This window comes from Sturnira hondurensis, unplaced genomic scaffold (assembly GCF_014824575.4).
Source record: "Sturnira hondurensis isolate 20B ecotype Veracruz unplaced genomic scaffold, ASM1482457v3 Scaffold0004322, whole genome shotgun sequence".
Taxonomy (NCBI): Eukaryota; Metazoa; Chordata; class Mammalia; order Chiroptera; family Phyllostomidae; genus Sturnira; species Sturnira hondurensis.
Genome location: NW_028076953.1, coordinates 4,076,315 through 4,102,078, shown reverse-complemented (window position 1 = coordinate 4,102,078; position 25,764 = coordinate 4,076,315). Strand labels below are relative to the sequence as shown.

The 25,764-nt window shown below is 50.2% G+C and overlaps 1 protein-coding gene across 4 annotated transcripts in view; it reads left to right on the top strand.

Annotated features, from left to right (window-relative positions):
• The window catches only part of BCAR3 (BCAR3 adaptor protein, NSP family member), a 116,895-nt gene extending 92,917 nt beyond the window's left edge, over positions 1-23,978 (top strand). For 3 of the 4 annotated variants that reach the window (XM_037045518.1, XM_037045517.1, XM_037045519.1), the window contains 7 exons: positions 2,473-2,576; positions 3,655-4,310; positions 9,303-9,418; positions 12,006-12,177; positions 14,762-14,873; positions 19,690-19,902; positions 23,310-23,978. In XM_037045518.1, coding sequence (XP_036901413.1) covers positions 2,473-2,576; positions 3,655-4,310; positions 9,303-9,418; positions 12,006-12,177; positions 14,762-14,873; positions 19,690-19,902; positions 23,310-23,488 — 1,552 coding nt within the window. In that variant the 3' untranslated portion in view covers positions 23,489-23,978. Of the gene's footprint in view, positions 1-1,454; positions 1,722-2,472; positions 2,577-3,654; positions 4,311-9,302; positions 9,419-12,005; positions 12,178-14,761; positions 14,874-19,689; positions 19,903-23,309 lie in introns of those variants that run through there. The other variant, XM_037045520.1, reaches the window with a different exon arrangement.
• The last annotated feature ends 1,786 nt before the right edge of the window (positions 23,979-25,764 follow it).

The window sequence follows — 25,764 nt, the reverse complement described above, 5'->3', positions numbered from 1 at the left end:
TCAGGCTATATGGGTGGAGTCGGGGAGAGGTGGGCAGGGCAGGCACCAGGCTTCCCAGGACCCTTCTGCATGTGGGGAAGGTGGAGGAGGACAGTCGGCTACCACAGGAGGGGCCAGAGCAGGTGGACTTTGGAGGGAAAACCAGTCTCCCCATCTGAGATGGGACTGCGTGCCCCCTGAGCACCGGCGTTCAGCAACAGTGTAGGGGGAGTGTCAGGAGGGGGCTGGGCCTGCGGGCTTAGATTAAGGCCTGGTGCACGTGGAAAGGGTGGCTGGCTCAGTGGGAAGGGGGGTGAGATGCCTAAGACAGCAGGTGTCAAGAGCTCGGGGCTTCAGTCTGAACCTTGGGGGATGGGAGAGGAGCACCCTGCTGTTGGCCCTTGGTGCCCTATGTGGGTAAGGACCCTTGCCACCCCGTCCCCCCTCCCCCCGCCCAGCGCAGCTGAGATTCCAGGTGTGTGTTGTGCACAGAATCCAAACTGTGCCGGGAGAGGAGGAAGAGGCAGGCCTGGTAGGCGAAGATCGCCCCCACCCCCTCACTTACACAGCTCCGTTCTCTGGCTAAGTTTACACACTTAAGCCAATGTATTTTATTCCACTTATGGACCAGAAGGAAATGTCATAAACAGCCATTTCTAGAATACAAAACATCAGAGGTAAAGTACAGGATTCTGAGTGACACATATTACGGCAGTGCTACTAGGAAGCTGCGGCCTGCGCCCACCTGGACTCAGGCAAGCTGCTGGCCTGCTCGGGGCCTCCCTTCCCTCATCTGGAAAGATGGGGCTTGTGAGGGCTAGGCGAGTCATGCTGTGCAAAGTGCTTAGACAGTGTTGACACATAGTAGGTGCCAGGTAAGTGTCAATAATGATGTAATAATTCTTATTTCTGGAAGGCAGTGGAATGTGCAACTGAGTGCAATTGCAGGAAGGGAGGAAGAACTTTTATCTAAGGTATTTAGAAATTCTGCTTTACGTAGTAATAAAACTGGGCTTGAGATCCCTTAAAATATTGAAGGGGTAGGTACCCTTTCCTTCTGTTTCCTTTGGGAGTCGAGGTTGGCTGCCCAGCTGACGAACAGGGAGTTAATGTGAACAGAGCCGGAGTGTATTGTTCAACAACACACTGACCCCCTGAGGGGTGCGGTGCTGGGGGAAGGCCTGCTGGTCTGCTTTGGGAGACCCAGATTTAAAATACAATTATTTTTTAAAGGTAGGAAACAAAAGAAAAACCGAGAGAGTCCCTAAGGAATGAGACAGTCCCCACAGAGCACCTCTTCTGATTGCCCTTTGAAAGCAGAGCTCCCTAAGCCCATCACCGGTCACCTCCGGGCACAGGCTGCAAGCCCAGAAATGTCTGAGCGTGGGGGTGGGGCAGGCCCAACGTCAGCAGTGGCCCCACGCCCTGCCCGCCTCCCCACTTCCTTGGCTCCAGCACACTCCCTGTCTTTGGACCTGCCGGTTGGCTGGCGGGCAGCCGGCCTCGGCAAAGGTGTGTGCGGTCAGCCAGGTTGCATTCCAGGCTGGTGCTCTGGCCAGTGGAGTCCCACTGCTCCTGGTGATCACTGCTTAAGTGTCACTTTTCTGAAGCCATTGCCTTTTGGAATTTGCCCTCTGCCCTCACTTATCTCTGAGGGGTTGCTGGAATTTCTCTGTGGCTGGGAATTCAGGGTGGGGTTTCCCCCCCTTCGGATTGTTTTTTTTTCTTTGGTGCTTGCAAAGGTAGGAAAAAACTTTGTGATTTCTGTAACATAAGCTTGTGGGAGGGCCGATTAGAGTTCATTACAACTTGACTGGTACAGTGCTCTCTCTTCTAGCAAAAGAGAGATTCTCTTCCTTGGTACTAATCAGAGAAATTCCCAGTCTGAATGGGCAAAGGACAAAGGAATGCCAGCTAATTGTATTGCAAGTTATTCCACCTTTTCCCTGGGTGGCTGTGCTCTGTGCTCCCAGCCGACCACCAGCTCAGCAGGAGTGAGGCTGGCTTTGGGGTCCCCGGTGCAGTGACAGTCACCCCCAGGCAATCCTGCGGATTATTTGGGGCACCTGAGGTTTGCACTGACATGGAAACTAACTGTGACACTGTTATGTCACCGTGGAATTGCACATATTTAAACAAGTCATTCCTCCTGGGTCTGTAAATAACCTGAGGCTCTGTTAAAAGGACATGTTCCATCGGCTCATCAGATTTTTCCAAGGTATTCTGAAACCTTTATCCTGCTCTGATCAGCTGGCGGGAAAGGCCCAGAGGGGGCTTCCCAGGACCCAGCTGGATGGCCGTGGGGATGCGGGGAGGGAGTCGAGGCACAGTGGTGGGTCACCCACCTTTGTGAGAAACGTGCTCCACCAGCAGGCGTTCCTGGACGGTTAGAGTAGGCAGTGGCACTTGCATTTTGAGCAGTCCTTCCGTGATGTTGCCCAAAGGTTTTGTGGTTTAATGATAGGTTTCTGCCCCACTTGCCTTTTGCTTCAGAAATAAAGAGAAGAGCGGCAGCCATCCAGCCTGCCTGGATCACATGCAGGACCGCCGGGCCTTATCCCTCAAAGCCCACCAGTCGGAGAGCTACCTGCCGATCGGTAGGTCACGGGGAATTTGCGGGGAGGGGGTTGAGAGTGTTACCCCGATTTCCTTCAGGCTGTTTTCTCTGCTCACTTAACTTGAGAAAGACATAAAGTTCCGAGCCTTCAGGAGGCTTGCAGGACTGTATCCAGGTGTGAGCCACTGAGCTGGATGCTTTATGTACGCCAGCCTCAAAGCCTCGGAACAGTTTTCAAGGTGAGCATGATTATCCCTTTTTGGGCTGAGGAACCTGAGGCCCAGCAGTTAAGTACCTTGTCCAGAGGCGTCTGTCAGGGAGGTAGCTAAGCCCGGGTTCGAGCTCAGGGTTTCTGGTTCCAAGCCCTTTTGCTAATTGGTGGGCTTCGTGACGCGAGTCCAGCCCTGCGGTCCGCTCCCAGGACAGAGGGTGGGCGCTGATCCTGGGGCTCCCTGCAGAGCAGCCTTGCAGAGACCCCTCTTCCTCCTCCTCCTCTTCTCACAGCCAGGAGGGGAAGGGTGTGGGGAATGGCGAACCAACAAGTAATTATGTCAGTAGCCATAGGATGTGTTTCATTCTTTTATAACTGACCTCCCTGGGAACCACAAGGTGGCTTTCCTAATGCCCTTCACACTCTGCTTCTCTGTGGGCCATCACTGCGTCTCCCTGCTCTTCCCGGCATGTGGCTCTAACTGTCCCTTAAAGCGGGCTGGGATCCACCCTGACGTGGAGAGTGACTCAGAGTTCTTAATGCCGTGTGGCTAAAGACGTGTTTCGGAGTTACTCCCTGCTCTCTGGACTCCGTGTATTTTCCTGCTCTGACTGTCCTGCCTTCTATGACCATAAAATGACATTGCAGCCTAGCTGTCAGTGGTCAGCTAACTGGGACTCAAATTCCCCCCAAACTGTGGGGTTGGGCCAACTGGGTCCCCAGAATGCCCTAGGGCCTAGACTTCTTTAGATCAGGCGTGGTGTGGTCACACTGAGCCATCTTTGGGAGGTGGACGCCCAGGCTCACTGGCGTGAATTGAGGGCTGGGGCACCGTCACTCTAGTTTGTTAGTTTGGTTTGTTCTGCACCCAGCTGAGCTTTTTCTGACCATCTCTTATCCTCTGCAGGCTATAAGGTGCCCCCCCAGTCCTCAGGCGTGGATGCAGGCCCCTGCCCAAACTCACCTGTTTTCAGGACGGGCAGTGAGCCCACCCTGAGCCCAGCGGTGGTTCGGAGGGTGTCCTCGGACGCTAGGGCAGGGGAGGCGCTGAGGGGCTCAGACAGCCAGCTGTGCCCCAAGCCCCCCCCCAAGCCCTGCAAGGCCCCCTTCCTCAAGGCTCCCCCATCTCCATCCACCTGGCTCAACTCAGAGGCCAACTACTGTGAACTGAACCCAGCCTGTGCCCCAGGCTGTGGCAGGGGGGCGAGGCTGCCCCTTGGCACCCAGGACAGCTACGTGGAGCTGCTGACAGCCAAGCAGAATGGGACAGCAGGTCCCCGGAACTCGGGCACCAACTACTTAATTCTTGATGACGATGACAGGGCAAAGCCCCGGGAGCCGCCGGCAGCAGTGCGGACAGACGGGGGGCAAGACTCCGGGGGCGAGTTTGTCAAGCCCCTCCTGGAGACCAGCTCCTCGTTCAGGCCCGTCGACTTTGAGTCGAAGCTCCTCCCCCCTGAGAATAAGCCCCTGGAGACAGCGATGCTGAAGCGTGCAAAAGAATTGTTCACCAGCAACGACCCCAAGGCTATCGCCCAGCACATGCTGAGCGTGGACTGCAAGGTGGGTGCCGGGGGTGAGGGGAGGGGGTAATTCGGAATTTCGTTCTGGGTTTCGAAAGTTTGGAAGGGGGGATCTGTCTGCACTTGGCTTTGCTGTACCCTTGAAGGGCTTCGTTTACAGGAAAAGGCGGAAAATAACCCCAGTGTGGGGATTTATTTAAGGGGTGGGAACCACAGGCCAGGATAACCTTCGCCCAGGTAGGAAGCTTGTAAACTTCACCTTGGACAGAGGTGTGGCAGGCTGCTGCCCTGCCACACCTCCTCCCCCGCAGCCCCCGCTGGTGTCTTCGGAGTCCTCCTCCCAGCTGGTGCCGACGTTCAGATTCTCCCCTGGCCTCAGATCTGCCCGAACTGGTGGGGTCAAGTCCAAAGGAACATAGATTGTAGATGAAAACGTAGTTTCTGGAGAAACAGAGCCTTGGTTGTTTTTATTTCATTATACACACATACACATGACATGTTTGTTGTTACTGAAATGGTCTTTAGGATGAATAAGCATTTGAAAGTTACCTAGATTTTTTTAATAAGTCATACTCATTCAATTTAGAAAAATTATAAAATGGTTATAATTTTAAAATTATAATTATAAAATGTAATTTAGAAAAATTATGAAATACAGATTAAGAGAAAAAAATTAAAATCACACAAAAGCCAGATTTCGGGTGATTGCCGTGGCTGACATGTACTCTGTGAGTAGAGGCTGGACAGAAGCGTGTGCAGGTCTGGTTGTTCGGCATTGAAATAACACCCCTATTTACATGCTATTCCAAACCCTGGTATTTTATCTAACACGATAGGACTCTCTTTCCATGTGGCTAAATGAATGTATGTTCACATCAACCTCATTGTTTTGCAAGTGTTCGTTTTAGCTGTGGGTGTCTTTTGTTCATAGGTGGCCCAGGGGCAGTCTCATTCCTCAGAGATATTTCTGGAAAGCAGGTGTCTCGGGCTGAGGGGTGCTCAGCCTGCCCCTCAGTATGAGGAGACCGGTCCCTGCATTTGAGCAACAGATCCGAGGTCTTTGTGGGATTTAAGGCCCCTTTTCATGTGTAGCTCAGTGAAGTCAATTAGCTACAATGGTCAGGACTTACTTTAGGAACTGGCTTTACCAAAACTAAAACTAATCGCCTACGTCTTCAAGCCTCCCCTTCCTCAGGGCGTTCCCAGGTGACTGGGGGAGCACCTGGCGGGCAGGAGGCCCCCAAACAGCCTTGAGGAGCGGTAGGCAGTTGCTGGCTGTTTTGGGGTACCTAACCCCTTCCTGAAAACAGGACTGAGGGATCACTCCGTTGACCTCATGGCCAGGCCTGGGAGGTGAGGTGTGCATGGGGGGAGGGGGAGGGCCCCCCGAGGAGACAGCAGGGAGGGGTCTGCTCAGGAAGCACCGGGCTGGCCGTTTGCACGGCTGGCTGAGTGTCCTTGGGCAGTGATCACCAGTGGTCAGATAACTTGTCCCTTGAAATTCTTTCCCACTTTAAAGCAGGCTAAACCTGTTTGGGCAGTGAGAGGATTCAGGGTTCCTGTCCTAGGAAGTAACACTGGCCCTGGATCTGAGAGCAGAGCCACGCTGACAGGCAGGAGCCTGGCCGCCTGTCGGCTGCTCCTTAAAGGGGGCTCCTTGGGGAGGCCTGGGTCCGGGCTGCCAGAACAGCCCGACTCCCGGGAGGAAGTGGGTCCTTCTTCCTTGTGGCCTCAGGCAGGGCTTGGCAGTAATGGGGGAGGTGAGATGCCCGAGCCCTCTGCAGGGTGTCTAGAACCTTCTCAGTACCTAGGCAGCCCAGAGGCTAGATTCTGAGTCTCTTCCCAGCAGAAGGAATGTGCAGCCTACCTTCATTCTTGCTCATTTCCCTCTGCATTGTGCCCCCTGGCGAGGCCGCACTGCCCACTCTGCCTTCAGCACCCCCGGAAGACAGAGCCCCCATGGCACAGACCAGAGCAGGAACCTGCCTGCCTGTCCCCAAGGGCAGGGCCGCTTAGTCTTCCTTCCTCCCTCCCGAGTCCATGCCATTTCCTCCCCCTCTTCCTGGAACCACTGCCAGCAAAACAGGCGCAACCCGTGACCCTGAGAGGGAGATCAGATGAAGGCCGGGTTACCCCTGCCACACACAGCGGCAGGTGGACGGGGCCACCCTGAAGCTCAGGACGCACTGGGCAGCACCTGAGGCCCGAGTGCTGTTTCCCACGCAGTGCACAGAGCCCAGGGCTGGCACCCAGAAGGGCCAGCAGAATTGCGGGCGGAGCTGAGCACCCCCAGGATGCCTGCAATGTTCCGCCCCACTCCCACCCAGCAAAGGGCACCAACCACCCTGGCCTCATTCACCTGAGCCTTTCTCCCACCGCCTCGTCTTTGCAGTGGCTGGAAGTGAGGGCCTCTAGTTAAGAAGTTGGCCTCTGGGGATGAACTGCCTGAATCTAATCCTGCCTCTCCTTGCCTGTCCCAGTCTTTCTCTCTCCACCCATAAAAGGAGGAGAATAATACCACCCACCCTCCATAGAATGCCTGGCCCAGGAGGAGGCTAAGTGTTGATAGTGCTTTGTATTCAGCCTTGACTGAGTGTCTGCTACGAGCCAGGCCAGGTCACGGTGGGGGCGGTGGGGAGGGACAGCGATGGAGGCACTCGGACCAACCACCCAGGTAGGAAATGCTCTGTAGGGGAAGACTTTGGAGCTGTGGGGCCTCTGAGGCAGGATCCAGACTCAGGGCAGCTAGGGGATCAGGGTGGGGATGTCTGGGATGGCTTTTGAAGGCTGAATGGGAGTTACCCAGATGAAGAATGCAAAAAGCATCTTCCAGGCGGCAGACGACACACACATACAGAAACTCAGGTGTCAAAACCATGGTGGGAGGGTTTGGCTTTTGGAAGATTCGCTCTGCGTGGGCAGTGGAAGTGGGGTAGGGGAGGTGCTGGTAGGTCTTCCGTGTTTCTGAGTCTCTACTTCTGGGCCCGTTCCCAGTTGCTGTCTTCAAAGCACATTGCCGTTCAGTAAGGGAGACAGGCCCGTAAGGACCTAGTGCCAGTTGGTCTTCTGCTGAGGGCAGCAGAGGCAGTGAGCTGAGCCAGGCGATCTCCCTGAAGTTTAGAAGGCCCGCCCTCGGACCTTGGACAGACCATGGTCTGCCCTCGGCAGCTTGGAGGAGGGCAGACCACGCCCCCAGCACCTGTCAGGGCCCCCTGGGTAGTGACCCCTCGGCTGGAAGTGAGGGCTGGTAGTTAAGCGCAGGCTGGAAGCAGCAGGCTGAGGGGCATGCAGAGTCGGGGGAGCCTGCAGAACCAGGTCGCTAAGATCTGAAGAGCAGAGGGAGGCTGGAACGCCTCCTCGTGGGCATGGATGTCGCCCAGCCCACTCCGTTTTGTAGCAGATGCTCTAGAAATGTGCGTCCCCTCTGTGTCTGTGATCTGCACAGCCCTGAGTGTTTCCCAGGATGTCTGATCCAGGCGCTGCCATGTGAGCACAGGCCCGGTGGTCCCAGAGCTCAGCCATAGGGCAAGCAGGTATTGGTATTTTCTGGTAGAAACCCGGAAAGTGACTGGAGAATTGAGTGCTTACACTGGAGGAAGATAGACTAGGGGCTTCTCAGTCAGAGCAGGGGTTGCTCTGGATGCTAGAGCCAGAACAAAACTGAGTCCATGGCGAGCCTTTGGGTCTTGCTACACAGAGTGCGCGTGGGTCGGGGGACGCCCCACAGACGTGCCGGCTTTGGAGCCTCCGACGGGGCAGCTGTCTCAACACGTGAGCAAAGAGTCTGTGACCCCAGGTGGTGGGATGCACATCTGGGCTGCCTTTTCATGGTCAAAGTGTAAACCTCTTTCCAGAGACTGAGCCAGAATTCCTCCCCCTTCAACATGATTGATGGATCACAGGCTGTATTTTCAGATAGTTCACTGGGGTTTTAAGCTCATCTGATCCTTTGGCAAGTCCTTGAGAAAGGTGGACTGAGCAGTTGCGTTAGAGCAGGGGAAACTGAGGCTCAGAGAGCAGGGTGTGAGTTGTGCGTCCAGTTTTGGGGTCCAGTCCTGAACAGCTAGTACCCACAGGCTTATTTCCCCAGGGCTGACAGCAGATCCTTGCTCAACCACAGAAGGGTCAGGCTTAATAACATCAGCCAAACTTCCAGATGTTTCTTGGAATCTATTATGAAAACATCTGGACTCTTCACGTGACCAGGATAATTGTGCTTGGGCGCAACTCCGAAGATCAAGGAGGGGAACTGCCCCCAGCCTGCCATGTGTCCAGGCTCGGGGTCGGTGTCCGAGGGCCGCACTGTTAGTGCGCCGGGGCACTGAGGCATCCTGAGTCCCATTTCAGAGTCCCATTGACTTCGTTGCGACATTTTAAGGTAACAGGTAATAACTATAAATGGCCAGCAAATACCTGGTTCCAATAAACTGTGATTACATGTTGGATCTGGGACCGGAGAGCTGGCTGGGACAGATGAAGATTTTCCTTGAGGAAAACCCTCCAGGGAAGGAAGGAGTGTGTTTGAGACCTCGGATTTCAAATCTCTATACACGTTTCTAATGGTTTCCAGACGTATGGCGCGTTTGCTGAGCCCCGGAGGGGCGTAATTATGGGTAATGGCAGCCAGCCCTGCTGTTAAGTGAGAACAGGAACGTTGAAGCGCGCAGCAGAGGGGCGCTTGGACGCAACCCACTTTCCCATGGCAGGGGCGGGCGGGTGGCCCTGCGGTCTGCAGCGGGACGTCGCAGCGGGACCCAGCCTCGGCCAGAGGCTCCAGGACCTGCGCCGTCTCTGGCTGGGTAGAAACACCAAATCTGCAGATTCTGTGGACCAATTTAGGTGCTTTCCTCCCAGATTTTGTATTCCAGCATGTGTATGCAAACCCTCCAGACACCACGTGTAAAAACTGTCTTTTCAGATGCTGCTGCTCCCAAAGGAAGGGCAGGAAGTGCGTCCACGCTGCTGCCCTCAGTGCGGTTCCTCTCTCGTGCCCACTCCTGATCCAGTGTCTTTCAACTTGCGCTCTTGACAGGTCGCCAGGATTCTGGAAGTCTCTGAAGAGATGAGGAAGAACATGGGCGTGAGCTCGGGGCTGGAACTCATTACCTTGCCTTATGGCCACCAGCTGCGTCTGGACATAATTGAAAGGTGAGCAGTGGTGTCCTCTGCTTTTGGCCCCTTGAATTCCTCTCTGGCTCTCAGAGCAGCAGGTTTCAGAGGAGAGAGGGGCCCGGTTTGGGCAGCCTTGTTGCTGAGTACCTTTGGGCAATTGCGGGTCTGCTTTCTGAGTTGTTCTACTTTTCCTGGTCAGACTCTTCCAGCTTCTAGCCTCTCTCTCCAGGTGTCCTCTTCCGTCCCCATGCCCAGGGGCCTGGCAGGCCCTCTAACTTCTCCTCCGTTGGACTCAGTGGGCACTGTTTCAACAGTGATGTGCTGTGCCACCAACTTCCCTGTTTCTCACATGGTACGTTTGCTCTGAAAAACCCCAAGTTCCAGGCCTTGTTTTATCAGTTTCACTAGGTATGTAGGGCACGGGACCCACACTGAGGGTGGCAGGATTAGGGCTTCTCTCTAGGCTATTTTCAGGCGTCCACTCTTGTTTACATCCATTTCCTCTTTCTTCTGATGGCCCGCTTGCCTGGGGTCCCACTCCTCGGCTTGTTTCCTGTCCAGGCTGACCTGTGGGTCTTCCTGCTGGAGTCTGGGGAGTGTTTTTCTTCATTACCATGTGTTTAAATAAAGGTCAAGGCTGCAGTGGTCTCGAAAGGCTAAATAACATCATCTTCTTGTCAAATACAAAGCCACCCTTTATTTTTTAATTTACCACCTCACCCACTCCAAGCCTACTGAGTGTAACAGTGAATGCCCCCACTGCCGACCGCCGGAGCCTGCGTAACGGACGTGCCAGCCGGAGCTTCTTTCCCACAGTGCTGGCCGCAGGAGGCTGCAGGCAAACGTCAGTTGGATGAATAGACAGTTTTCCAATTAACCATTGGTATACAGCCAGGTCTTAAGGAGGTAGAAAATGTCTTTTATTAAGGGCTATTAAAACATAGTGGGCGGGGGGAAGCACTGAATAAAAAATAGACTGAACGCAACATGGGAAGTTAGTTTACTATTAGTTAAAAATTACATCTAAAATCACATTACATTTAGATGTAATTTTTGATGCTTTGCAAACGGGTAACAAAACTCTTCAATAAACCACAGATGATAAAAATAGACTTTAAGGCTATGTTCAGATCCATTTATTAAGACAGACAAGAAATCAGGAAGGAGATAAAGGAAAAGAGACAAACGGGCGAAATGGCACAGGATACAGAGGGGAAGATACACCGCAGAGGCCACTGTTGTGACAAGCACTATTGGCAGGTGCCCGCCAGTGCCAGGCAGGTTTTTCACACCCATGCACAGTCTTTCTCTCTCTCTCACACTCCCGTTCCCATTTCACAGACGAAGAAGCTGAGGAGTGGGGCAGCCAGGGAGCAGCCCAAGGTCACAGCGAGTGGGTGGCACACACATGTACAGGGTGGGCAAAGGTGGGTTTACAGCTGTTAGTTTGGAAAACCATACAGTGACTAATAAGTAATAATACAAGAACAAACTGTTTTGCATAGTCACAACTGTAAACCTTCCTTTGCCCACCCCATATGTGTACAAACACACTCACACCCATGGGCACAGAGACAAGCGTGGCCATAGAGTGGCGTCCTTAGCTTTGAACTTTTAGGACAAGGTGGCCCCGGAGAGCCAAAGACATGTATTGTAGTGACCACGCTACAGCTGGGGCTTCGCCTCCAGCGCTGGTCTTGCAGCCTGGACGAGGTGAGATCAGGGCCAGTGAGCCCAGCGCAGTCCACTCCGCAGCTCTGATTTTCAGAGGGAAGGAAGCCACGGCGGGCTGTGCTGCCTGCCCCCACCCATGGAGGAGGCTGCCCTGCGACCCCATTCATACTGTCCACCCCACTGGTCCCACTGTCCTGTCGACAGAAGGTCACGCACATCCTGTTCTGGGTCTGTGAGGCCGACCTGTGTAGTTCAGGGTGAGAGAAGGGAGGGCTGTAGCCAAGACAAACAAGGCGTCTGTGGTTTTAGAGTCCAACCTCACAGGAACACCCCGCCGGTCTACTGTTTGGTCTTTGCCCCCATTCACTTTTGCCCCCTTAACCGGAGTCGCAGATACCCCATCCCTAGCTCCCCGTTCCTTTCTTGGTTCTGATACCCTCATGTCTTTCTGGATCAAGCATATTCTTTCATCTTTCTGTCTCTTCCATTCCCCAGGACGGGGAGGCCAGTGGAGGAGGGCCAGGGCTTCCCCGAGGAAGGATTCTCCATGTATCGGCGGGGGGGGGGGGGGGGGGGGGGGCCTGGTGGCTCCTTGGACCTCTCATGGTGAAAGGTCCGAGGAGCCACATGACTTCACCTGAGGAGGGTCCTCTTCACACCCCCCGGTCCAGGCCTGAGCAATGCCCTGTCCTGGGGCATCTGTCCTTTTTGGGGCATCTGTCCTTTTTGTCTCGGCAAAGTGCAGCTTCTGAGGCCCTGTCCAGCCCTGCTGCAGTCCTGGTGGGCGTGGCCTGTGTTGAAATCGGCAGCCAGACTGTGTGAGCTACCAGCACACCTCAGGGCATGAGCAGCAAGTGGCGCAAAGCCAGTCCTGCTCCCGGCTGGTTTGGTTTCATTCCCTGCTAGTCCCATCGACCCTGGGCCTGACCACTAGTCTCCTCCCTCTCAGACACAGCACCATGGCCATCGGCATTGCCGTGGACATCCTGGGCTGCACGGGCACCTTGGAGGACCGAGCAGCCACCCTCGATCGGATCATCCAGGTGGCGGTGGAACTGAAGGACTCCATGGGGGACCTCTATTCGTTCTCAGCCATCATGAAAGCGCTGGAAATGCCGCAGGTAAACTTCCACCGGCCTGGTGCAGCCCCGTGCGCACCGCACATTCTACAAAGTGTTCTGCAAGCCCGTGCGTAGCAAATCACAGATGATCTTTGTCACTCTCAAAAGGTAAATTGGATCTTAATGAAAGCTGCTTTGACTAATCTACCAAGAGTAGTGTCCTACGCACTTTGGCTGTTCTCAAAACAGAGGGTACTTGCCCACAGCCCACACTTTCCCTTTGAGGTGCAGTAAGATTCATCCTCAAGAACAGTGGCCCTGAAGAACCAACGAGGGTGATACGTCTGGGGCAGGTGTGTTGTATAAGAAAGACTGCTTCCATCTGCATCACCAGTTGCGCGGCAGCCATTTGGGAGCTTAGATCTGAGAATCCCTAGTGGTTTATCTCAAAGAATGCTCCTCAAGTCACCTAAAACACCCTCTTATTAAAAAATTCAAATTTCTGAACCACCTGAAATCAGGCACTTTGAACTGATCTGCTTTGACAGGCTGTTTCTAGGATGAGTGTCAGAGCTGAAAGCCGGTATTTGAAAGCAAGCAGACCTCGGAGAGGAACAGGGTCCTAGTCCCGCGTCCTCAGATCCGGCTTCCCCACTTCCGGTCTGCCAAGCCCCAGGTGTGGAGAGGACTTGCTGTGCAGCCCAATCTGCAAAGCGCGGCCCAAACTGCTTGTCGTCTCGCTTGGCTGTTTCATAGCCACAGATTGTCCTGCTCTGTCCTCACCGGAAATCCAGCTTTGCCACTAGGGAGGACAGCTACTGTCACGTGTCCTGCAGGACATGTTAGGAATATAATTTTCTTGGATTACAGCAAGGTCATTTTAAAAGCATGAAGCCAAACAACTTAGTTCCTTCACCAGGAAAATTTGGGGAGGGGGCTGTCAGTTCCAATTATAATGTAGTGTTCCAAGAGTTTACAAAATTCTTTACGTGCACTGGAATTTAGTAGGGTTGATATTGGAAATAAGCAAACTCAGCCATATTTTCATGATATACTGACTTCTATAATATCAGGAGTTCTAATTTTTCATTCAAGTGTTTTTAATTTGCATCAGATTTATTTGCTCATATCCAAACCTGCATATAATTTTGAGGGCTGAGCCAACAAGCTAAGCTCTGTGTACGGTCTTCCAGCCCAAAGCTCCCTCACAGCGTGGTAAAGGGGGTGTTTTGTGGCTTTAGCATGACTTCAAAGTCAGCGGTCAGGGACTTATCCCCAGAGCGTGGTAACATGGCTTTGTAGGCAGCTCCCTCCCCTCCAGCAGCCTCAGGCACTTCCCTCCTAGAGCCCTCAGCAGTGAGGGGACCTAGTCCTCTACGGAATTCAGGGCCCTGGGGTGAGCCAGAGCACTGCCTGGGAGGGAAGTGGTAGACCCAGGGAAACCCCAGAGGACGCATGTCATTTCTGTGTGTCACCACCCAAACCTGCACCCGGCGGGATATGGGCTTAGCCGAGAGACAAGGGCTTCTTTCAGGAGGGGGATGTTTGAGGGCTGAGAAGGAGAATGTGGGAATGTGAGGAGAGGGCGGCGGCGTGTGGGTGGTCAGAGGCAGACCAGCCCTTCCCTTCCCAGAAAATCTGCTGGTGCTGACCCTTCTCCCCTTTCACATGGAGCACACAGGAGCCCTCGGAGGCCTTCAAAATGAATCTCAGCTCTGCCCTTTACCAGCGGTGAAACCTTGAGCCAGTTACCTAATCTCTTCTGTTTTCTGGTCTGTAAAATGAGGCCAGAATACCTGCTTCGTAGGGTATTGCAAGGATTAAATGAAATTCTTCAAATACCTGAGTTGGCTCTGGTTCTCTAAATATTAGTGCCCTCCCTCCCCAGTTTCATGTAGAAAACTTCAGACACTGAGGTTTGCTGGTGGCAGCGTGTGCGTGGGCGGCCGGTGTTCTTAGGGCAGTCAGAGTCAGTGGCACGTGCTGAGGTTGACTCCATTATCCCAAAAGAAGTGTAGGGGAATGAGTGGTGGCGTCACGTGCCCTGGACACTCCAGTGTGTCTCAGACATTCCTGCTTACAGGGACAGTAACCCACTGCACCTCACGTTCCCACACCCTCATCGCTATGACCTCTGAGGAAACAGACTGGCAGCTCCCCTCCAGATTTAAATAAATGTACCCTGCCCCTGCCCCTCCACTTCCGGGAATTTATCCTCCAGACATTTTCACACATGCACACATTTGCAACATCTTTACAAGTTACTTTTGTGGTAGAAAATTAGGTTGGAAACCTTCATCTCTGGGAGACTGGCTAAAGTATGGTTTATCAGAAAAATGGAATATTATGCAGAAGTGTAACAAAATAAGCTGTTCAATGCTGTTTTTTATATATGCATGTGAAATGATTTCCAAGCAAGGAACAAAGAATACGTGGAGTGTGACATGCATTTATTTATTTTCCAGCGGTGTGCGCGCGCACAGGAAACTGGTGGGCGAAGCTGCCCGGGATGGGCGGTCAGAGCAAAGCCAACCGGAGTTCAGACGTGTTTACCCTGTGCATCTGTCATTTATGCCACAACTTAAACCAAGAGGTTTTTTTAAAACGGCCCTTTCCTTAATGGTAACATCTTTCTTTCTTCCAGATCACGAGGTTAGAAAAGACGTGGACCGCGCTGCGGCGCCAGTACACCCAAAGCGCCATCCTCTACGAGAAGCAGCTGAAGCCGTTCAGCAGGGCCCTGCACGAAGGCAGAGGTGAGCGCAGGGCCTGGTGGCTGCCCCCTGGGCGGCTGTAAGGCCAATAGGTCATATCTGTTCTTCTGGTTTGACCGAAGCGTTTAGCAGGGCACTTTATGCGTCCCTGAGTTATCTGCAGGATTGTTGATGTGTCGGTCAAGGTTTCTATCAGATGACGGCACCACACGTAGGAGGTCTGCAGTTGCTGAAAAACCACGCGGGCCACCGCGTTCACTTTATTCTGTCTTTATCTTTTTAAAGGTTAAGGTATAGTTGATATAGCCTTGCATTAGTTTCAGGGGTACAATGTAATGGTTTGGTATTGGTACATATTGCAAAATGATCACAACAGCGGGTCCAGTTAACACCCATCACCACAATCACAGAAATATATTTTTTGTGATGAGAGCTTTCAAGGTCCACTTAGTTACTTCCAAATGTGCTGTAATGTTGATTCTAGTTCCCATGCTCATTTTATGGCTGTAAATTTGTACCCTTGACCCCCTTCACCCATGTCATCTACCCTCTGCCTCAGGCAACCACCATATTCTCTGCATCCATGGGCTCAGGGTTTTTTGTTTTGTTTTTCTGGATTGCACGCATAAGTGAGAGCACGTGTGACCGTCTGATTTATTTCACTCTGTGTGACGCCCTCACAATCCACATTGTCACAGGCGATGGATATCATTCTCAGGGTTAAAGAATGTTCCGTTGCGATATACACACGGTCTTTACCCATGCCTTACTGATGCTCACCTAGGCTGTTTCCGTGTCTTGGCCACTGTAAATAATGCTGCCATGAACACGGGGGGTGCACGTGTCTTGTTGAGCTACTGTTCGTTTTCTTTGGACAAATACCCAGAAGTGGAATTGCTGGATCATACGATAGTTCTATCTTTAATTTTTTGAGAAACCCCCATACTATTTTCCATAGTGGCAGCACCAATTTGCCCTCCTGGCAATGGTGCAAAAGATTCTTTTTTCTCCGCTTCCTCAGCAACACTTCTTACAGTTTTTATAATAGCCATTCCAACAAGTGAGGTGACACCTCCTGTGCTTTTAACTGGCCTTTCCCTCATGATGGGTGACTTTGAGCATCTTTTCATGTGTCTGTCGATCATCTGTATGTCTTTTTTGGGAAAATGTCAGTTGGGGTCCTCTGTGGGTTTTTTTTTCTTTCCTGTTTGTTTTGGTTTTGGTTTTGGTTTTTTGCTATTGAGTTCTGTGAGTTGTCTATATATGTATTATGGTTATTAACCCCTCATCAGATATGATTTGCAAATATTTCCTCTCACTCTGTAGGTTGACTTTTCATTTCGTTGACAGTTACCTTTGCTGTGCAGCATTTTTTTTTTTAGTTTGACATAGTCCCACTTGTTTATTTTTGGTTTTGGTGTCACATCCAAAAAATCATCGCTAAGACCAATGTCAAGGAGTTTATTATGGCCTATGTTTCCCTCTAGGAGCTTTATGGTCTTAGGTCTTGCATTTAAGCCTTTAGTCCATTTTGAATTATATATGCAAGTATATATATAGTCCTATGCTACAGCACGCATAAACCCCCCGGCCACCAGGCAATCTGGAGGTGTCCTCTGGGTGGCAGTTACAAAATCAGGGCTCTAGACAAGTGTGTAAGCTCTTTTCTGGAAGAACTGGTGAACTGTACTGAGAGAGAATGTGCAGATGTGTTGCCCACCAGCCTGTTCCCCGAGAACTCCTGTGAAGGCTCCTAGCAGGGTGCTCTACCTCCCAGGTTGCAGGTACAGCACCAGGACTAAAGCTCCAGGACAAGCACACAGGCCTCTCTCACACAAAGACGGCATTTGTTTCAGTCTGCTGTCTTCGCTGTGCCCTGGGCAGGGGGAGCCTGCCAATAACCGTCTCTCCGGTTATTACAGTCCAGCGGAACCCATGCACACAAGCTCCCCTGGCCACCAGAGCCAGGCGATCAGGTGTTCCCTGGGTGGCAGCCACAAAAACTGGGGCACCAGATACATGGGAAAGCGCCCCTCTGGGAGATACTGGTGCTCTGGACCACAGCAGGGGAGAGCACGAAGATAGCGCCCATTCTCTGAAGTCTCCGCAAAGGGATTACAGCCAATCCTTAAGATGTGTGTTTAATTAGAAGCCTGCTCCTGGGGGGACTTCTGCCAAGATGGAGGCGTAGGTGGAAACACTGTGCCTTCTCCCACAGCCAAGTTTGAATACAACAAAGGTTCGGTAAACAGAGACACAGCCAAAGAACAGAAAATTGAACTACACGGAAGTCTGACAACAACGAACTGTTCAACCTGGACGGTAAGAGGGGTGGAGCCAGCAGCAGAGCAGGGTCAGGAAGGAAAGATCCCCCAACCCAGGCACGCAGGCAGCCGGAGTAGCAGTGGGTGGCAGCTCGGACCCAGTGAGGGTACAGGGCAGGCTGGCCGAGGTCACACATTCCTGCGCAGATAGGCCAGCAGAGGAGTGAGCAGTGGGACGGACCTCGCAGGCCCCAGCGGGCAAACCCAGTGAGTGCGCAAAGCTGCAGGCTGACCAAGGTCGCACATTCATGTGCAGTGGGACAGACGCGCGGCCCGCGGCAGCGGGAGTCAGCAGACCAGACCACCATCACTTTCCTTTGACCCCGCCCTGGTGAACACCTAGGGCTCTGCTCCTCATGCGTAACAGGCACGAACAGTCCAAAATATGGCCCAAGAACTCAAAGCCCCAGAGCCGATAATTCTAAGCGACCAAGAAATAGCCAACCTATCAGATGCACAGTTCAAAATACTGGTATCAGGATGCTCACAGAGCTGGTTGGTTATAGTCACAAATTAGAGGAACATATGAAGGCTGAACTAATTGAAATGAAGGGAGATGCACAGGAAACCAATAGTGATGGAAAGGAAACTGGGACTCAAATCAAGGGAGTGGACCAGAAGGAAGAAAAAAGTGACCAAACAAAAGAATGAAGAAACAAGAATTCAGAAAAATGAGGAGAGGCTTAGGAACCTCCAGGACATCTTTAAACTTTCCGACACCTGAATTATAGGGGTACCAGAAGGGGAAGAGGAACAGCAACAAGTGGAAAACTTACTTGAACAAATAATAAAGGAGAACTTCCCCAGTCTGGCAAAGGAAATAGACTTCCAGGAAATCCAGGAAGCTCAGAGAGTCCCAAAGAAGTTGGACCCAAGAAGGAACACACCAAGGCACATCATAATTACATTAGCCAAGACTAAAATGAAGGAGAGAATCCTAGAAGCAGCAAGGGATAAGGGGACAGTCACCTACAAAGGAGTACCCATCAGACTGTCAGCAGATTTCTCAAAAGAGACCTTACAGGCAAGAAGGGGCTGGAAAGAAGTATTCCAAGTCATGAAATCCAAAGACCTACAGCCAAGATTGCTTTATCCAGCAAAGCTTTCATTTAGAATGGAAGGACAGATAAAGTGCTTCTCAGATAAGATCAAATTCAAGGAGTTGATCATCACCAAGCTCTTATTATATGAAATGTTAAAGGGACTTATCTAAGAAGATGAAAAATATGAACAGTGAAAGGACAGGAAACACACAGTTATTAACAACCACACCTAAAACAAAAGCAAACCAAGAGGACAGCTAGATCAGAAGTGGAACCACAGAAATGAAGAACACATGGAGGGTTAGCAACAGGCGAGTGGGAGGAGAAGAGGGGAGAAGGTACAGAAAATAGCATAGACAGTAGGTAGAAAACAGATAGGAAGAGGGCAAGAATAGTAGGGGAAATATAGAACCTAAAGAACTTAAGACATGTCATAAACTAAAGGGGGGAATGGTGGTGGGGTGTGCAGGGTGGAGGGGAATGAAGGGGGGAATAGAACAACTGTAATGGTATAATAAAATATATTTTAATAAATGAATGAATGAATGAATGAATGAATAAATCAAAAAAGAAGCCTGCTCCTCAGGCGGCAGTTACGATGATGAGCTCACAGACCACCGTTGCCTCTCACTGTACCCCGGCAGCTATTTAAGGGCCTTCTCTCCATCGGTTACAGTCCTGTGGGACCCACGGGCATAAGCCACACTGTCCCCCAGAGCCAGGCAATGGAGGTGGCCCCTGGAGGCAGCTGCAAAAATCAAGCACCAGACAAGGATAGGAGCTCCTTTCTGAGATATACCATTGAGCTGAAGCAAAGGCAAGGGAGAGCTCATAGATGGCTCCCACTGGAAAAAAGAGGAGAAAAGCCGGGAACTGGTATTTAAAAAAAAGAAGGGAAGGGAAGGGAAAAGATGGCACCCACTGGCTAGAATGAGGCAGAGGGAGAGCGTGAAGGTGGTGCCCGTCAGCCAGCAGGCCCTGGGTGTGCGCTGAAGCAGAGGACTGCCCTGGGCTCGCTCACATCAAGTCTGAGCACCTCTCAGTCAGCTACCTGTTCGCAGAGTCCTTGGGCAGGTGCATTAGAACATGTGAACCCCTTAAGAGCTGTTTATCAGATTATAGCCTTGTAGGTCTCCTGGCTTTGAGCCCCATTGGTTCTGGGGGCTTATCTCTCAGACACAAATTGGGATACCCCGTGTGGGCTTCAAACCCTTTGCCCCTCAGGTAGAAGCTCCAGGGTTTGAGTTCCCTCCAGACTGTGGGTCACTGCACCAGGATTGGGGTTTATGGTGAAATTGTGCCCCAGCCTCTCCTACCCACTTCTATGCGGGCCTCTCTCAGACAAAGTTGTTTCCTGTTTAGCTGAAGACGCCGTGTGTCCGTGGCGGGTGGTGGGTCTAAGACTCTCTCATATGGTCATCTGGAATTGGAATTCTCTGTGCTTAACTTTGAAAAAAAATGACGTGGAAAATTTTACCCCTTGTTTTTCAGAGTCCACATGTGTCCTCCCAAACAACGTGTCAGTCCCTCTGCTGATGCCTCTCGTGACCTTAATGGAACGGCAGGCTGTCGCTTTTGAAGGAACTGACATGTGGGAAAAAAACGACGAAAGCTGCGAGATTATGATGAACCATTTGGCAACAGCCCGACTCATGGCAGAGGCTGCCAGCAGTTACCGGCTGAATGCCGAGAGGATCCTGGAAGGTAGGAGCTGCTGTCTGTGAGCCACGGTCTCCTCCGCACAGTAACCGGAGCGAAGGGATGAGGAGCGTGGGTGTTCTCAATTAGAGTAAGGCCAAGGAGGAAAGACTGGGGCATGGGAATTGCATGTCCTATATAATTGACTACTTCCTCTTAATTCTTAAATGACTTACGGGTCCTGTTTCTCTCTTTGTTGTATGTATTCTGTTGGGTCACTGGTATAGAATAAACAGAGGGAAAAGGCTAAAAAAAGATTTGGCCATCTTGCCTACCATTAGAACCCCTAATAATCACCATCAGAAGGCGTGATGGGCCAACACGCGGAGCTGGGCTTTTGTTTGACTTCACTTGGCTGCGTGCCCCTTTCTCCTCGGTCACACTGGGAAGACAACTCCCCCGCCCTTCGCATCAAAGGGGCCAATGCAAGGTGAAAGAGCTGGGGGGAAAGTACAAAACAAAAGTACCTGGGTTTGGGTTAGGGTCAAGTGTGCCTTAAGGAATGGCCAGCCAGGCTGAGGAAGGGAGTGGGTACAGGCGGAGGGCCTTTCGTGTAGGGCTGGGCCGAAGAAGGGCCAGTGGAACACGTGGGAGGGCGTCATCCTGAGGTCAGACTGGTGTTTGAATCTGGCATCTGGGTGGAGGAGATCTGGAGGGCTTACGGCTGAGAGGCAGAAAGTCCATTTGGGAAGCAAATGCAAAAACAAGGACTTTTCTATGACATTTAAAAGGGATGATTACTTCCTCCTCACTATATAATTTTTTTAAATACTTTTATCTATTTATTTATTTATTTTTAGTGAGGGAAAGGGGGGGAGAAAGAGAGAGAAACATCAATGTGTGGTTGCCTCTCACATAGCCCCTGCTGGGGACCTGGCCTGCAACCCAGGCATGTGCCCTGGCTGGGAATCAAACCTGCGACTCTTTGGTTCACAGGCCTGAGCTCAATCCATTGAGCTGTACCGGCCAGGTTTTTTTTTTTTAATATAATTTTAAAAATTCTTCAAGGACCTGTCACAGTTTAATCCACAAGGTTAAGAACTATATGGGGTGAGAGAGGCCTATTATTTCATCCTAAACCCAAGCTGTTGCTTCAGAACCAGAATTCAGGACTGAACAGTTTGCACTGTGTCTGCGTTATATACAAGCATCATCTGGCTGTTCCATTCTTTCCCCCTCAAAGTTCTCCAAGGTTAGCAGTGGAGAACTCAAACAGCAAAAGCATGTAATTTGCCAGAGATCACAGTGCCTGCGTATGCAGGGCCAATGCATGTATCACTTCGGATGCTGCCTAAGCCAAAAATGTGCTTTAAGCTTTAAGCTGTTCTACAACAAATTACTTTAGAGATATCTCCTGGTATTTCTCGGCTGATCCTGCTACAGGTTGACCTAGCAAGTTCCCACTGCTGGGAATGACTGAACCCAGTGAGGGTAGAGATTTGCTCATCATCATCCCTGACCCAAGCACCCAGCCCAGGGTGGGGGCTCAAAACCTATCAACTGAAGGAACGGAAGTTGTCGTCTGGTTGTTGGTTGGTTATCTGTCACAGATATTCTGCCATCACAGGGAAGAATGGATTAAAAGCCTCTCAACTAGCAAGGTCCTGTGATCCAGTTCATGACAGAGCAGTCTCCTCCAGCAATAATCAAGGATGAGAACCATTTGCTTATGCGACTCTGGCTAGAGGTCCCCCCCTAACAGAGTTGACTGAACATCTTTGGCCTTAGGTAGACCAGGTAATTCTCTGTTATGAAAGAGGAGAGAGAATTGAGAACCAAGGCCACACGTATGGTTGTCAATTGATTTTTGACAGAAGTGTTGAGGTAATTCACTGGATAAAATATTGTCTTTCAGCAAATGGTGCTGGAACTCTAGAATATTCTATGCAAAAAAACCCCTAATCTTTACCATAACCAAAAATCCAAAATAGATCATAGAACCAAAATGTGAGTGAAGTAAAAGTAAGTATAAAGCTCCTATAAGAAAACCAGAGAAATTCGTTGTGCCCTTGGGTTAGGCACAGTTTTTTCAGGCTACCAAGAACATGAACCATAACAGAAAACACCGCTAAATCAAAATTTAAAATTTTACTCTTCAAATGACACTGTTAAGAACGTTAAAAGGCAACCAACAGATTACAAGAAAATATTTGGCAAACATACAGGATGGGGCAAAGGTAGGTTTACACTTGTCTGCAAGGAACAGAATTAATAATTAATAATGCAAGAATAAACTTGTATACTCACAACTGTAAAGCTGCTTTGCCCCAGGCCACGTATCTGTAAAGGGGCTTCATCTAGACTATAAAAAGAACTCTTGGGACTCCACGAGGAGACAGACGAGATGTGAATAGACAAAAATTTGAAAGGACACTACGCCAGAGAAGACACAGGAATGACAACTACATGGAGAGAGATTCAGAGCACAGGTCATAAGGGAAACGTGGATTTAAGCCATAATGAGACACCATCACACACCACCTAGACTGACAACGCTGAAAACTGGCGGCACGCGGCAAAAACAGAATCTTCATGTTACTGATGAGAATGTAAGATGGGAGAGCCACTTTGGGAGAGTTTGACAGTTTCTTAAAAGTAAACGTGTTCACCACATACCTAGCAGTTCCACTCCTTGAGAAATGCGAGCGCAGGTCCACGCAGAGACTTCACGTTATTCGTGACACTCAGAAACCGGAAACGACCCGGGCCTCCCCCAGTTGGTGGGTGGATAAATGAAATGTCCATGTAACTGAATACTGCTCAGCAGTAAAAAGGAATTCTTGATAACATGCAACAATATTGAATAATCTCAAAAACACCACACTAAGTGAAAGAAGCCAGTGATAAAAAAAAGTCCCCATTATGTAAGTCCATCTCTATCAAATGTCTGTGAGAGGTAAAACAATAACAGTGAAAAGCAGATTAGTGGTTGGCGGGGGTCTGGAGCAGGAACAGGTTTGACTACAAAGGGTTACTAGAGAATTTTCTGGTGTGAAACTGGTGGTGACTGGGGGTCATGCACTATAATATTCACTATTGTAAGTCCAACTGGCCGCTGAAATGGGCGAGTCATGACATGTAAATGATACACCAATAAAGTTGTAAAAAATACAACCCAAAAGGTACTTTGAACACTCCTCACAGCACTGCAGCCCACAGTGGCTTGTGCACACGCATTTTATTGTCCTGTTCCGTGAGCTTGTTACCCTTTCCCTGAAGGTGCCCGGGGCCTCGAGAGTTGGCCTCTGCCCTCCCGGAAACACAACAGGCCTGGGTTTTTCCCTCGGGGGATGTTTTAAAGCTGAGAGAAAGTTCATTTTGATCCTACTTTGCACAAGCAAGGTTTTCAGACTGTTTTCAACACTGTTCTAGGTGGAACTGAAAAAAACATTGTCTTGTTTTGCTTTTACTAGGTTTTCAGCCGGATGAAGAAATGAGTGAAATCTTCAAGACTGAATTTCAGATGCGGTTGCTGTGGGGCAGCAAAGGCGCGCAAGTTAACCAGACAGAGAGATATGAGAAATTCAACCAGATTTTAACTGTCCTCTCACGTAAACTGGAACCTCCCCCTGTAAGGCAAGCAGAGCTCTGATAGCTCTCCGAGGAACCTTAGGGTATTATTTCAAGCTTCTCCAGTTTCTGCTTTGGAAAAGCTTATCATTTGAAAAAGTAATAATGTGCAAATCTGACAATAGACAAGCTTTTAGTATCCACAGGATATTAAACATGTAAATTGCACAGAGCACACTTATTTATGAATTGTTTAAAATTACTACTGATTTTTAAATAAGTAATTTATTATTAAGGTAACTATTGCTAATGTTGATCCGCGAATTCAAGAGCGGACCTCGGGATGTTGACTGGTTGCTTTCTATTACCGAGGGGTTTGACCATTTTAGTTTTAATGCCATGTCAGAAAAGTGTACATAGAAAAGAATTTAAAAGCATGAAACATTTCAGAAGGTATCAGTTGTATGATATTCTTTAACTAAATATGAAAAAATGTAAATAGCCACCTGGAAATATATCTTTTTGTGAAACAGTTGTATCCAGTCTCTTTAATATTAAACAACCATCATAATGTAATAATTATATCTCCTACCTTTCTGGCACTCTCTAGCCACTACATCCTGATAGTAAACGAGGGTTGATGCCACTGCTGTGGAAAATGTATGGCTTCTGGCCTAGGGGACAGTGTGAGTAGTGATGCGAAGTACAGCTGGCTTCCAGAGACCTGGGTTCAAACTCGAGCTGTGGGGCTTGCCGCGCAGCACCTGGCAAGAGTGAGCGCCCAGGTGCAGGTACACATAACGCCATCACGTCACGTATTTCAAAACAATCGACTGTCATTTTCCCCTCCAGCTGATTCATGTAAGTTTTCTAGGTTTTGGACTTTGCAAAGGGAATACTTTCTAGTTTATCAGTATCCCTCTTAAATTTTTTCCATTATAGAACATTTGGAATACAAGGTTTTTAAATAAATTTATATCACTCTGCCAACTGTCAAACACCAATTTGCTTTTCTTCCTATCTTCTAAATAATTCTGGGACCATACAAGATAGTTTTATATCAACTTTTCTCAAACCAACTGCAGTCAATCTTAAAACAAAAACAAAAACTTCTGGTCAAGCTCAGGGGTGCAGGGGGTGCCAGAAACTGGGTTGTGTGGCTCCAGAGAGGACTGGGGGGCAGCCACTGAGGTCTGTGTTGAGCCACTCCCCCCAAACACGGCTAAACCTGATTCTGCATTAGCCTGACAACTCCCTGAGACCCTGCCTCACCCAATTCGTCTGCCCAAGGGGCTTTTAGCAGCTGAGCCTTATGGACAGCCAGCAGGAAGTGGCAGATGTCAGGGTGCCTTGGGCTTTTTGCTGACCTGCCCCAGGCCTGGTTCTGGTGGCACCAGCCTCAGTTTGCAGTGTGGCCCTCCCCACGTGCATCCAGGCCAGCACAGGCAGCTACTAGCTGTGGATCACCTGGTAGCTCCTAACCGGTAGCCCAGAGCTGGTCACAAGCAGCATCTTACATTGACCTTCACCAGTCCCTCCCAAGAAGCCCCAGAACCAACATAGCTGGTGGCTAGGTTCAACCACACAGAACACCCCTTGATTAATTAGCTCCATACATGGCACACTCAAAGAGAGATCTTGGTCCCAGTCAGGGCACATGCCTGGGTTGTAGGCCAGTTCCCAGCAGGGGACTCACCAGAGGCAACCATACATTGATGTTTCTCTCCTTCCCTTCCTCCCTAAAGATAAATAAATTTTTTATAAAAAGTTGAAAAAAAGAGAGATCTTGGCAGAAAACAGACCCCACTGGGGTGAATCCCGCTCCTTGGAACTCAGCCTCTGCATGGCAGCTCATACTCTGTGCTTGGGGTCAATCTTCATAGCCAGCTGGCCTGAGGGCCAGTCCCACTCACTGATGTGCCAACAGTTGTCAACGCACAACTCCAACAGAAGAACACACGCTACCCATACAAGGGACACTCCCGGAGCACCTGGATTGGGGATAAGGGAGATGGTGCCACCGGGCCTCACAGGACGCATACTACATAAGGCCACCCTGCTGAGCCTGGGAAACACAGATCTACCTGACACACACACAGATGCAACGAAAATAGGGAGGCAAAGAAACATGTCCCAAATGAAACAATGGAAGTTTCCAGAAAAAGCTAAATGAAATGAAAGCAAGAAGTCTACTAACTACAGAGTTGAAAACACTGGCTATAAGCATATAGCCAAGGAACTTAATCAGAATTTTGCACTAAGTAAGCATAAAAAAACAAAAACCATAAAAAAATAACCAGTCAAAAATACATACAATAACTGAAATGAATACACTAGAGGGAATCAAAAGCAGATTAG